The sequence below is a fragment of the Canis lupus genome, chromosome 17 (assembly GCF_011100685.1).
Source record: "Canis lupus familiaris isolate Mischka breed German Shepherd chromosome 17, alternate assembly UU_Cfam_GSD_1.0, whole genome shotgun sequence".
Taxonomy (NCBI): Eukaryota; Metazoa; Chordata; class Mammalia; order Carnivora; family Canidae; genus Canis; species Canis lupus.
In genome coordinates this window covers 6,164,334-6,177,098 of record NC_049238.1, presented here as the reverse complement: position 1 = coordinate 6,177,098, position 12,765 = coordinate 6,164,334, and the positions used below count along the sequence as shown (strand labels likewise).

The window sequence follows — 12,765 nt, the reverse complement described above, 5'->3', positions numbered from 1 at the left end:
GTGTTCATGCTTTTTGCTTAATTTTCTATTCAATAGTTCAGTTTTCTTGTGGATATGTAAAAGTTCTTTGTATGTTAAGTAAATGACTCATTTTTTAAAATCATATGTTCTGCAAATATTTTCCCACTTTTCCTTTGACACTTTTTTACGTTTTGCCGTACATAATTTAAAAATCTTTATATGGTAAGATCTACTAGTCTTTTCTTTCATAATGTCTATATCTTTGAAATAGCTATTAAACTACCTCAATACTTTTCCTCCCAGTTTTATTGAGATATAAGTGTAAGGTATACAACATAATGACTTGGTATATGGCATATTGTGAAATGATCAAGAAGTTAGTTACCATCAAGTGTTAGTTACCAACACTTCCCATGCTTAAATCTTTCCATAGCCGTGGATTCTGAGTTGTGGTGTGTCCTTGGGCAGAGGTGAATTCTGAGCCTCCTATGTCATTCTCTTGGGCCCTTTTCTCCCTAAATGCGCTTACAAGTTTATTTTTGGATATTTAGCATCTGCATTTCTTTGAATGTCCTTAAAAAATAGTTAATCTGTTGCTATTACTTTGGAGTGTCATAAATTATTGAGTAGTTGGCTCTTAACCTGAGTCCTGAGACAACTAACTTAATTGTGAGATCAAGCCACGTCATTTGGTGTTGAAGAAAATACTTCTCTTACCAGCTCATGTAAAAAATGCTCCTTAAAGAGCATCCTCTGATATGTCTACAACTGTTGCTTTTATAAGGACTTTTTTGTGCAACTTTTCAAAAAAAGGCTTCTTTTGTATAAAATGAAGTATTTTACCAGTAAGTCTTAAATTAGCTTAAGGTTTCCCAGTCTTCTTTCTCCCTTCCTCTATGTGCCTACCATCCCACCCATCCCCCTTAACTCCCAAATTACTGGCGGCAGGTTCTTTGAAGGCACATCATGTCATATGTATATATTTTCAACAGAACAGTTTTGCAAAAAGATCATTAAGTTTCTCAGTCAAAATTTCTTTCCATCTAAAAGAAAGCTTGGAGAAAGGGTTGACCCGTAACAAAGCAAAACAAATGCACGTGAACTCCACATAGGATCTTTTTTTTTTTTCATAGGATCTTTTATATTGTGTTTATTAGCAACAGGAAGTGGCCAGTTTGATGTTTTGTTAAATAGGATGACAGTATTTTGCAGATAGCATTGTACCTAAAAGTCTTGCTTGTAGGAATCAAGTTTGACCCTCAGACATTCTCTGGAAGTAGAGAGGAAGCCATTGAACAGCCTAGAACTGGTCGGACTTGGATTTGAGTCTGGGGTACCACCTGTTACTATAAGTGACCTGGAATTGGTTGAGTAAAATGGAGATATGGCACCTTGTCCTAGGGAGTAAACGAGATAAGCAATGTCAGGTACCCAGCATGTGATGGATCTCCAGACATTGTAGGCATGGTCCTTCTTTCTTGCTCTCTGTCCCTCTCCAGTAATCATTGGCCTCCCCAGCCCTACCCTACCCAAGAAAGAATGACCAAGATATGGGTTTCAGTTTGGCGAAATTTTGCCTTTAAGACCTTTCTAAACTGTTATTTGAATGTTAGGGTATGTATTTGTTCTAGTTTTTTCTATGTAAGGTAGTAGTGTGGACTTCTGTGTCTGGATGACCTATAGCTTCTTTTCTGAATACGAATTCTGCTGCTCCCTATTCCTGGAGTTCATGGCTTTGTCTGACCAATTCCTTATCCTCCCAGGCCTAGACACAAAGCTCAAACACTGGCTATGCCTTGGGGATGCTTCCCTAGGTCCGGGGGATGGTGTGCTCCTCCTCTGACTTCCTGGGTCTGAGCCTTAGCGCTTAAACTGTACTCTGGTTCTGTGTCTATGACTCACTCTTTTGGTTCTTTTGGGACAGGACCACATCTCATGCATCTTTGTAATCTCCTGCAGTTATTCTGGCCATTAGTGGATAATTTATGAATTATTCTTAAGCTGTATTATTTTAGGTCACCTAAGCATTAAGACTTACTTTCCTTATCTATAAAATGTGGCTTTCTGCTCTGGACATTTCCCCCACCTTGTCCTTTCTTACCATGCTACCATTTATTAATGACCTGTTGCCCTTCACATTCCCTCATCCCCTCATCTCGTGATCATACCTGACAGTCTACTGGCCTGAGCATCCTTTGAATTGATTCTCTCTTCTCTGTGCCCCTGCAACTGCAGGCTCCTTTCTCAGGGGGGCTGATATAGCAGCCTCTTGTCTGTTCTGCTCCTGCCTTTGCAGAAGCAGAGGGTGGACCACATCACTTTTTTATTTTAAAAACTTCTGGTGGTGGGATCCCTGGGTAGTGCAGCTGTTTAGCGCCTGCCTTTGGCCCAGGGCGCGATCCTGGAGACCCAGGATCGAATCCCACGTCGGGCTCCCGGTGCATGGAGTCTGCTTCTCCCTCTGCCTGTGTCTCTGCCTCTCTCTCTCTCTCTCTCTGTTGTGTGACTATCATAAATAAATAAAAATTAAAAATAAATAAATAAATAAAAAATAAAAACTTCTGGTGGTTTTTCAGTACTTACGGGCTCAACTGTCAACACCTCAACTGTCAACACCTCAGCCTGACCTGACGTGCAAAGCCCTCACTTTCCAAGCCCACCCCCTCATCCTAACCCCCTCCTGGGATTCCCCATTGTGCTCATTTGCATTTTCATTTCTCAGTGGTTCTTTCACATTATTTTTGTTTGTTTGTTTGTTTGGTGGTGGTGGTGGGCTTTCTTTCTTTCTTTCTTTTTTTGTCATTTATTTAAAACAACCTTTCCCTAATTTTCCAACACTATTTGTTCTTACACCTTGAGAATTATCAAGACCTGTGGTTGTTTTTTTCTTTTTTGTTTTTTATATCAACTTTTGGGTTTACCCTTAAAGAATTTGATTCAGAGTCTGGAGTGAGACCTGATTTCATTTTCTTTATCTGCAAGATGACAGTGTTGAAATGGGTGTTTTACAAAGGTAGAACATTCTGTATATCAGTGGCCCTAGAATGCTTCTATAATAATTATCACACTTTGTCTTATGTTGGACACTAATGAAAAGAGAAAGGGAGGAGAGAGAGAAGGAGGGAGGGAGACAGGGAGAAACTCCTCAGATGGTTGTGGGTATCTGCTATGATTAGGAACTCATGTCAGCTGCCTTGTGACATTCACTCCTTTATATTCTTTCCTTTGGTGCCCTGTTTTTGTTGTTGTTGTTGTTTTGTTTTAAAATATTTATTTACTTGAGAGAGAGAGAGAGAACATGAGCCAGGGAAGTTGCAGAGGGAGAAGCAGACTCCCCACTGAGCAGGGAGCCTGACATGGGGCTCGATCCCAGCACCCCAGGGTCATGACCTCAGCTGAAGGTAGATGCTTAACCCACTGAGCCACCCAGGCGCCCTGGTGCCCTGTTTTTAAAAACACTTTCTCATATAACCTCTAAAAAGATGTTTTAATAATTGAGTTGAGGTTCCTTGTGTACCTATTTGCTTTTTTCATTAGATTCTAGAGTTACCCAGGGCTAGCACGGGACTTGCATATTCTTCAGTTTCCTATGCCCTGCCCATAGTAGATGCTTTATAAATTTTTGGTGAATTCAAGGGATATTTGAAAGGAAGTTTTTAAACTGTAAGAAGCTTTGCAGATGTGAGTAGTATTTATATAGAAAATATCCATTTTCCCGATGTATTTCCTTTTTGCTTAAGAAAGTATTGTTAGGACCTTTTAGTAGGGAAAAAGTGCTTGGAACCTGTTGGAATGACAATTTGCTTGTAGTGAGTCTGTTTCAAAGAACAATGGTCTCTTAGACAAAGTACAACAATGTTCAACTGTGTTTCTCCTTGTAATGCAAGAAAAAGCACATAGTTGTCTGTGTCTTTAGGCAGAGATATCTCTATGGAACTATGGCAGCATCTACATGTAGATAGTGTGATTTGTTCATAATTGAGACCCCTGAAACAGTGATTTTGTTGTTGTTTTGTGTGTGTTTTTTTTTTACAAGTTCCTAATGTCAAATGGATTTTTTTCTTTTATTTGGATTTTTAAGACATTTTCCTTAATCATCTCCGAGAATATATTTCATAAGAAAGAAATGGAGATTCTGCTTGAGTCTTTAAATCCCATAAATAGCTTCTTACTCTTAGCCTTTTATGCCCCATTTTGCCAGGGCAGAAGTATTAGACTGTTGCCAGCCTGAACCTCATTCCCGCAGTTAAGACCAGCATCACTGTGAGTTATGAAGAAAATTAAAAGCTGATACTGGTGCACTTGAGGGTACATGTTTTTCCTTGCTGCTTCCTGAAGGCTCCTTCCTCTGTTGTCATATACCTATTTGCTTCCTGAACCAGTGCTTGAGATCATCCAGAGCAGAGGCAGCTGGTCCCTGCTCTTCCTCTGGTGGTTCTAGACCAGCTCCCATGTTGACACCCTCTGCTAGGAGTGGCTGTGAAATGGGGTTCCCAAATGGAAGACCCTCAGGGATCGTGACCAGATCTTGACCCAGGGGATTTTCAGAGAAACCCAGCCATTCTTTTCTACCAGTTATAGGGTTGCCTGTGTCATTAAGACCAGTTTCTCTTTCCCTTAAGCCACAGGGTACCCTGTGCTGTTTCTGTGTGTGCGCCCCCATGTCCTTCAGATTGTCCCAGGTGGCCCTCTAGACCTTCCTACGCTGGGTGCCCCCAGCATGCACCAGCCCATCTCCTAGAACTTGGAGCTGTCATCCCCATGAAGGCCCTAAGTTTTGGTTTTGTGTTGGTTTCTCTTATAAACTCGGAAGATCTTCATTTTATATAGCCGTGGCTTGTTTGTCCTGAGAATTTAAATGTGACATCAAATGAAAAATTCAAGTCTGTATTGCTAATTTGAAATTTCAATTTTTCTTTACAGGTCAACTTTGTAGTGTGCCAACTCTTTGCCTTGCTAGCAGCCATTTGGTTTCGAACTTATCTACATTCAAGCAAAACTAGCTCTTTTATAAGACATGTCGTTGCTACCCTTTTGGGCCTTTATCTTGCACTTTTTTGCTTTGGATGGTAAGTAATTATTTTGATGATATTTAAATGAAGACTTTGGACATCTTTGTGATTCAGTGTGCACAAGGATACATTATATGGGGTTTTGTTCTTATACTTACATGCAAAGTTTTCTATTTTTATTTTTAATAGAAAAAAAAGTGTGGAGAATAAACTCAGTCTCTTCAGTTTGGGCTCGGAGGGCAATTTACTATTTATAATGTCTGAAACAGGACAGATGAAGAAGAGACATACAAACATTTTCTTCTGTCACGAGTTGTTCTTTTTCACCCATTTTGCACATCTTTGAAGCCAAGACAAATGAACCTCTTAAAAGAGTATTTTTCTTTCTGTGCAGGTGGCTTTTAAGAGTCCAGTGAAGCCCAGTAGTAGAACTCTATTACCAGTTTTAAATTTCTGCTGTGTGTAAAAGGGATTGGCTGGTTGGTTCTGGTGGGCAAGAATCATTTATGATGGAAAGTTTTTAAGTACGACCCTTGACCCTTCAGGTGTGTGTGTGTTACCTTCAGGTTGCTCCCTCCTTCATTGCCAGGGCTTCCCTGAGAGCTTTAAACACAGAAACACCCCACTTCTGTTTGTTCCAGATGACTAGTCGCAGCAGAGGAAAATCAGAAGAGCGCCCAGTCTTGGCGAAGCAGCAGAGACTGAGTGGAAGGGCTTCTTTGTGATCTCTTCTGAATTTTCCTTTTTAAGTGAGAGCTTAGGCTGCTTGCTCCTTTGCTGTATCGTTAACACGCTCACAGATAAGGCTTTGTAGGTCTGCTCTTCTGTAGACTCTTGTTTGAGATGAAAATTCCCCGAGAGGGGAGAAAGCGCTCACTTGATCTGCGCTTTAGTAGTTTTCGCCGTGGGGTGTGGAATCCGCGGGACTTTGAGAATGCCTCTGTGTTTGTGCTTAGGATGTTTTTTTTTGTTTTTTTGTTTTTTTTTTTTTTCTGGCCAGGGTTGGAATATACTGGTATTTCTTAATCTAATGTTTGCCTCTGGCAATTGCATATGTTTCCTAGAAACAAATGAAAATCACTCAGGGATAATTTATTCAGCCTCTACCATATTGCCATGTGGCCAGTCCTCTGAAAGGCACTGCCAGTTGTAGGTATGGGTGTAGTCCTGAGATTTAGAGATGGTCTCTTCATTCCCACATACAGTCTTTTCTGCTTCCTTGATGACATCAGATTTGTAGCATCAAAGTTTTTGTAGTTTTCTTGGATAGTTCTATTTGAATTTCTCATAAGTCATGCCATGGGGTTAGAGTGTGTGTGTGTGTGTGTGTGTGTGTGTGTGTGTACTTTTATAATGAAATTTTTCAAATGCAGACATACAGAGAAAAATAAACCCTTATATACCCATTACCTAGCTTCAACAGTTTTTAAAATTCCACCATTTTTATTTGTTCCCTAACTTATTTTTCTGGATTAATTAAAATTATATCCCAGTCTACATATTTCACCCATACATGCTCCAGTACTTACAGGACACATTTTTTTTTTAATGTATTTTTTAAGGATTGATTTACTTATTTGAGAGAGAGTGCCTGAGCATGCACACATGTGAGGAGGGGAAGGAGCAGAGGGAAAGAAAATCTTCAAGTGGATTCCTTGCTGAGCATGGAGCCCAACGTGGGGCTTGATCCCAGGACCCTGAGATCATGACCTGAGTGGAAATCAAGAGTTGGACACTTAACTGAATGAGCCACCCAGGGGTCCCTGGGGGACACATTTTAAAGAGGGGTTGGGGAAGGCTTTAGTTCAGAATGGCCAGCCCCAGGGACACCATTCACACCATGGTCAGTGTAAACAGAACACTGTAAACAGTGTAGAGAATTGAAATGTAAGTAGTCCCTTTGTAGTCATGCAACTTGGAGCAGTATGAAGGTGAGCATGCTCTCTTCCTTTAGGGGTTTGTCCTGAGGAGATGTTTTCTTGCTGTGAAGCCTCCTCAGGTACTGTATACACAGAACCACGAGGAACCTGACCTTATATAATCCTTAGTATTTCAAATCATATGATAACTCTATTTTTAAAAATAGAGTTCTCTGGGGTTTTTTTTTTTTTTTTTTTGGTGTTTTGTTTTTCTTGAAGAAGAAATATTTTATATTTCTTCCTTTGGGAAGATAAATTTTTTTTACTTCTCTGTACCAGGTCTCAGTAACTTTTTGCTAATTGGAATGAGTAGAGGAAGTAGAGTATCCTTTCAATTTGCAGTGTAGCACTTTGATTTTTTAGGCTCAAAGGCAGTCATATCTGCTACTGATTTTGATAACTTCTCTTTTGGAAGACATATGTTAGTAGTACTCTAAATAGAATTGATCATTATACCTACTTCTATTTGGTCTCAGTTTTTTTTTTTTTTTTTTTTTAGAACTATCATCTGCAAGTTTGTTTTGATTGAGATTTTCCATATACTTTAAATTATTTATTTAACTATCTTTGATTACTGTGAAGGCTAGTGTAGTAGAGCTGGAACTCTGAAGTCAGACCCGTATTCTGCTCTGGGCACCTTGGTCAGGTCGCTCTGTTACTCTGGACGTGGCATTCAAACCCTTTTGGCTTTACCTTCATTGTGTGTGAAAGGGAATCCGTGATCATGGTGAGATCTGGAAGTTTAATACCACAGAGAGGAGCGTAGCACCATGGCCAGCTCACGGTGAACCTGGAAGGTCACCCAGGGGCAAGACCATTGTTGTCATAATCTGTTACTACCATTGTCCAGTTGGCTGTCCAGGTTGAAAATGTTATGTTTATCCAATTACTCTTTTAGTGTTTGTCACATAGTATTTTTTTTAAAGATTTTATTTATTTATTTGAGAGAGGGCATGAGTTGGGAGGGGGGGATGGGAAGGGCAGAGGGAGAGGGAGAAGCAGACTCCTCGCTATGCAGAGAACCTGATGCAGGGCTGAATTCCAGGACCCCAGGATCATGACCTGAACCGAAGGCAGATGCTTAACCAGTTGAGCCCCCCAGGTGCCCCTGTCACACGGTATTAAAATGTAGTCTGTTGTTTGTGTGTCTTCACCTCTAGACTGGATGTTCTCTGAGGACAGAGACCTTGTCGTGTTGACTCTTTATTCCTACTATGCAGGACGATGCCTGCCAGACAGCACACACATTCTGCACAGATCAGTTGAATAATCGGAGAGGTGTTTCTCAACCTTTTTAAAACTTGTATTCTTTTTTACTAAACATTTTTTATTACCTGTATTTAGTGTGATTTGAAATTCAAAATAAGACGTGTTATCTAAAAACAAATTGAAGTTTCGAGATAAAGGATTGCTTTGTTCTCAAAGTCCTCGAGCTGTTTGAGAGGCGTGATGTGTGATGTGTGATGCGTGATGTGCAGTGTGTGGGTCCCGCCCGCCCCTTGAAGAGTCAGCCAGTGGGTGAGTTGCTCAGAGAGAAACTAGTTGAGTTTTAATGTCAGGGTACTAACGAAGTACGTGACTTTTAGCACTTAGTTTCCTCCACTGTAAAATGATGAGGATTGGATTATAGACTTTTAAGATACTGCCTATCTTGTATTTCTCCTTCACTAAAAATACTTGAGTGCTTACTGTGTGCCAGTTACTCGAGTCAGCGCCTTGTACACATGATCTCTTAAGCCTGAAAAATACTAAGTGGCTCCTCTGTATTTATTATGCTCCTTTTACTGAGAGCAAGTGGAGTGGCTGCATGTGGGGGATTATGAAGAAAGTCACCAGTGCCATAAATGAATGGAAAAGCAACTTGAGGCTTGTTGTGGAGGTCGATGACACAGAGATACACGCCCATCTGCTTCGTATGGACAGACTTGTGCTGTCACAGTAACGAAGCCTGGTACAACAACAGAAGGCTGGCCAAGTGTGATGACGCACCCTAGAAGATGGCCAAGCATGTCATCTGAACGGTGATGCCAGGGGAGTGGGCATTTTCAAGCAATAGAAGGAACCGTGGTTTCATTTGAGAAATAAAACTCTTAGCTTGTAAAATTGTTGTATGTCCCCCATGTTCCAAGGAAATTTCCTCATGCAAAAGGAAAAAAAAATTTTCCCAAGGGTCCTCAAATAAATTTTCTTAAGACCAGTATCTTTAAAGAGTTCAACTCCCAATTAATAAAGCCCTTAAAAGTATGTGGCAATACTCTTCAGCATTTCCACATTAAATCTTAGTGAATTGTTAATGCTGGCCACAGATGGGAGGTGGATAATTAATTAGAAAAGTATGTGTTTTAATCATGTTTTTAAAGCTTCCTTCTGTTCCAGTTTGTATGCATATACGTTCACCTGCTTTCTCATGACTTGCTAGTTACGGTGGTATCACAGGCCAGCATTGTGTTCCCATGTGTTCTGTGTGTTAGCGGGGGACAGACAGACAGACATACTCTGTTCAGGGGGATAAATAGGTTCCTTCTGCAGTCCTCCCTTGGAGCCTGCTTCTGATTTATAATATTTCTATGGGAAGATTTATTCAAAAGTTTAACTATTTCCACACTGGAGATGCCCATTATTCTTTAATGATTAGGTTAAAAAGCAATTTTTATCACAGGTTAAGATCCTTATTTAAATTTTAATCGGTGTACAATGGTTTGAAAATTTTTTCATAAATTATTCATGCCATCAAAGGGAAAGAAAATAGTGAGTTCATGCCTGTGTGCCCATTTATGCATCATCTCAGGGATAGTTTGGCTTGAGTTTGAAACCAGGGCAGGGATCTTAGTCATGTTTGCCTGAATTTTGTGAAAGGAAGGGGTAAGTTAGTTCTCTCACTTAACGGTGGGTTTCCACGTTGGGACATTCTGTGTCACCTCAGCCAGAATCTTTTATAGATGGATGACTGGAGATGATGGGTTAGAAGATCATTTAATTTGAGCCATCATGTTTTCAGAGTAGATTTGGGTGTACCTGGTTTTTAGTAGATACTAATATTTGGTCCTTTTTGTTGCTTTGTGAGAAACTGTTTTAGGTACTTGGGAAAACAAATAACTAATGTTCTGTCAGGATTATTCTGAAATTCAGATTTATTGCTCCTTTTCATCATTGTGCCTTGAGTTATGGAAAAAGCTGAAATCCTTGAGCCACAGAACCCCACAATGCTTTCACGTAGCTAGGAGATGTGGAATGCCAGGGCACCGAGTGTGCCTTGATGGGGTTTCATTTTATGTTTCCAGCTCTTCTGGGACTTGCGATAGAGGAGTCCCTCTAAGATGTTCACAGAATTTTGGGCTGCAGAAGTTAAATTCCTTACTTTTTACCTGGGTATGTTCTGTGTGATACGTAAGCACTTTGTAGCCTTAGTGGTTTCAACCTAATGTTTGTGAATGGGTGCCCCTCTTCTAACAGCGCTCTTACTTTTTGTAGGTATGCCTTACATTTTCTTGTACAAAGTGGAATTTCCTACTGTATCATGATCGTAATAGGAGTGGAGAACATGCACAAGTAAGTGTTCCTCTTTATTCACATATCCATATGTATTTCACTATAATAGTATTAGATCAAAATGCAGTTCTGTTACATTAAAAATTATTCTGAGTTGTGATAATTTTCTCAAGAAAAGCTGTCATAAATTACTTAAAGCAGGCTTTCCCAGCCTCAGCACTGTTGACATCTTAGGCCGGATAATTCTTAGATGTGGGGGCTGTCCTATGCACCTTGGCCTCCACCCACTAGGTGCTGGTAGCAGCCCCCATCCCCAAGTTATGACAACTGTGAACGTTTCCAGATATATTCAAATGTCCCTTGGGAGGCAAAACAGCAGCCATGTTGAGTTTTTTTGTTGTGTTTTCTGAATATAATGCACTGTCTAGGAGTTCTCATTAAGCATCTATTGAATGAATGAATGAATGAGTGAACAAATGAATGATACTATGACTTCTGTTTGACATGAAGCTCTTTCCTGGTAGTCTCCTAAAGCTCTTGCTTCTGGGCCACAGCCTCTGCCTCCTTGAGCGTCCCTGAGTTCCATCTCGGGGCTGCCATTACAGTAACGCTTCTCCTCCTCTACCTGCAGCAAAGTCCCAGACCTAATTATTGAACCTGGACACCTGTGCTGGGCTTGACCTCAATCTCGGTCCCCAGAGAGAGTGGAATGGGGGTGGGGCAGAAAGGATGGGAATGAGAGAATGGGTGTAGGCTGTAGAAGAGGAGGGGGAGTAGAAATGTATTTTGGGCTTACTCCTGGAATTAGGAAGACATTGTCCCTGGAGAAGGCAGCACAGTGTGGCTTGGCTCTGTGCTGTTCCGATGTGCAAAATAAGCCTTTGTGGACGGGCGTGGGAACCTAAGCACCCTTCATGTCAGTGTTTTGTTTTCTGACTTTTCTATGGGAAAACTTGTTTTGGGTTCTAAAAATTCTCAGACTTCTGGAACACAGCACAAAGGAACTGCCATTATTTAAATACAAACAGCAGAAATGTGGGATGGTCAAGCAGAAGGAGTAGAAAAGCCCGTTAACCTAGAGAAGTTAAGCTGAAGTATTTTCTTTACAAGTTGGCAAGTAATTTTCAGCAAAACAGGTGATGTAAAGAAAAAATGTAAGAGGTGTAGGTAATGGGTTGCCAAGCTGTGGATGGGGTTATATTGTAGAAGAAGTAGGAAAGTAGTGTATTGCCTTGCCTCCCCAGCAATTTGAACAAACATTTCTTGTGTGCCACAGTGTTTCCAGAAATCTAAGGGTAACGGACATGTGGTCCTCTGAAATGTACTGTTGGGTTGGAGGTATTTCTTAGTTGATGCTGGGATCCCATGACGGGTACTGGGACATATTCTGTCTCAGCAAGATGCTGATTACTTGAACTACTGTCCACGTGGTGATGAGGGTTAGAAACAAAGAATATACTCAGGGCTGGGAAAGCATAAAGGATGGGATGGCTAGCTGGGAAAGTAGGAAAACCCAGGCTGTCCATGTATCAGCCATTTACTGTCTGTCCAGTAGAAGAACCCATTTGGGAACAGAGTACAGGTATTTGGTGTTTCGTAGGAATTAAGCTAAAGCATATTTTTAATAATTGAGAAATCTTGACACATACTTACCCCACATGCCTTCTTTATTGATGATGAAATTGAACAGCAGGCTAGGTCATGGATAAAGATCGAACACAGACTCTGCCTTCTACTGGGTGGCCTTGGTGGTTGACTGGATGAGTACAGGTTGGGAGTCTGTATATATGGGTTTGGATTCAGACTCTGCTAAATTCTCATTAGCTTTGGGACCTTAAGCTTAGTCACTTAAACTTTTTGGGTCTAACTTGGATTAAACCAGTGCCGCAGCTAAGGAGCATGTGCCTACCCGCTTCATACTCATGGCGTCCAGGGATGCTCCTGTTTGCACACAGGGTTCAGCTAGAAGAAGAGGTGTTCACATTCTGGATGAGATGCTTTCCGAGGTCATTCTTAGTTACACATATTTTGCTGTTTTTTTTTTTTCCCCTTCTGATGTCACGTCAGAGCTCATTGTAGGCACCCTGGCCTCTATGGACTGTAATTCATCTTTTCTTCCCAGGATGTGAACTCCTCGGCAGGGATCTTTAACTTATTTTTTAATCGCATGGTTGAGCATCCAGATGATAGAAGCTTTCAGTAGGTGAGGTTATCTCTTCTGTTCTGATTATTCTCTGCCTCTTGCTTTTGAGTATTTTTTGTCATGTTTTTGGTTATGGTATTTCCAAACATTATATTCATTCCTGCCATCGGCTTTGAATGGCATGCTTGATGGGTTGACTTGCAGCTCTGTTCGTGTTTCCTGTTCACTTCCTCCTCCTTCT

General features: G+C 40.8%; 1 protein-coding gene across 5 annotated transcripts in view; it reads left to right on the top strand.

Moving 5' to 3' along the window:
• MBOAT2 (membrane bound O-acyltransferase domain containing 2) overlaps positions 1–12,765 on the top strand; it is a 126,226-nt gene that overhangs the window by 47,053 nt on the left and 66,408 nt on the right. For 4 of the 5 annotated variants that reach the window (XM_038560729.1, XM_038560726.1, XM_038560725.1 and 1 more), the window contains exons 2-3: positions 4,885–5,030; positions 10,364–10,441. The exons of the other annotated variant lie outside the window; for it this stretch is intronic. Coding sequence is in view for 3 of the 4 variants with exons in the window: in XM_038560725.1 (XP_038416653.1) it covers positions 4,885–5,030; positions 10,364–10,441 (224 nt within the window). In the remaining variant the exon portion in view is untranslated. The remainder of the gene's footprint in view (positions 1–4,884; positions 5,031–10,363; positions 10,442–12,765) is intronic. 5 annotated transcript variants of the gene reach the window in all.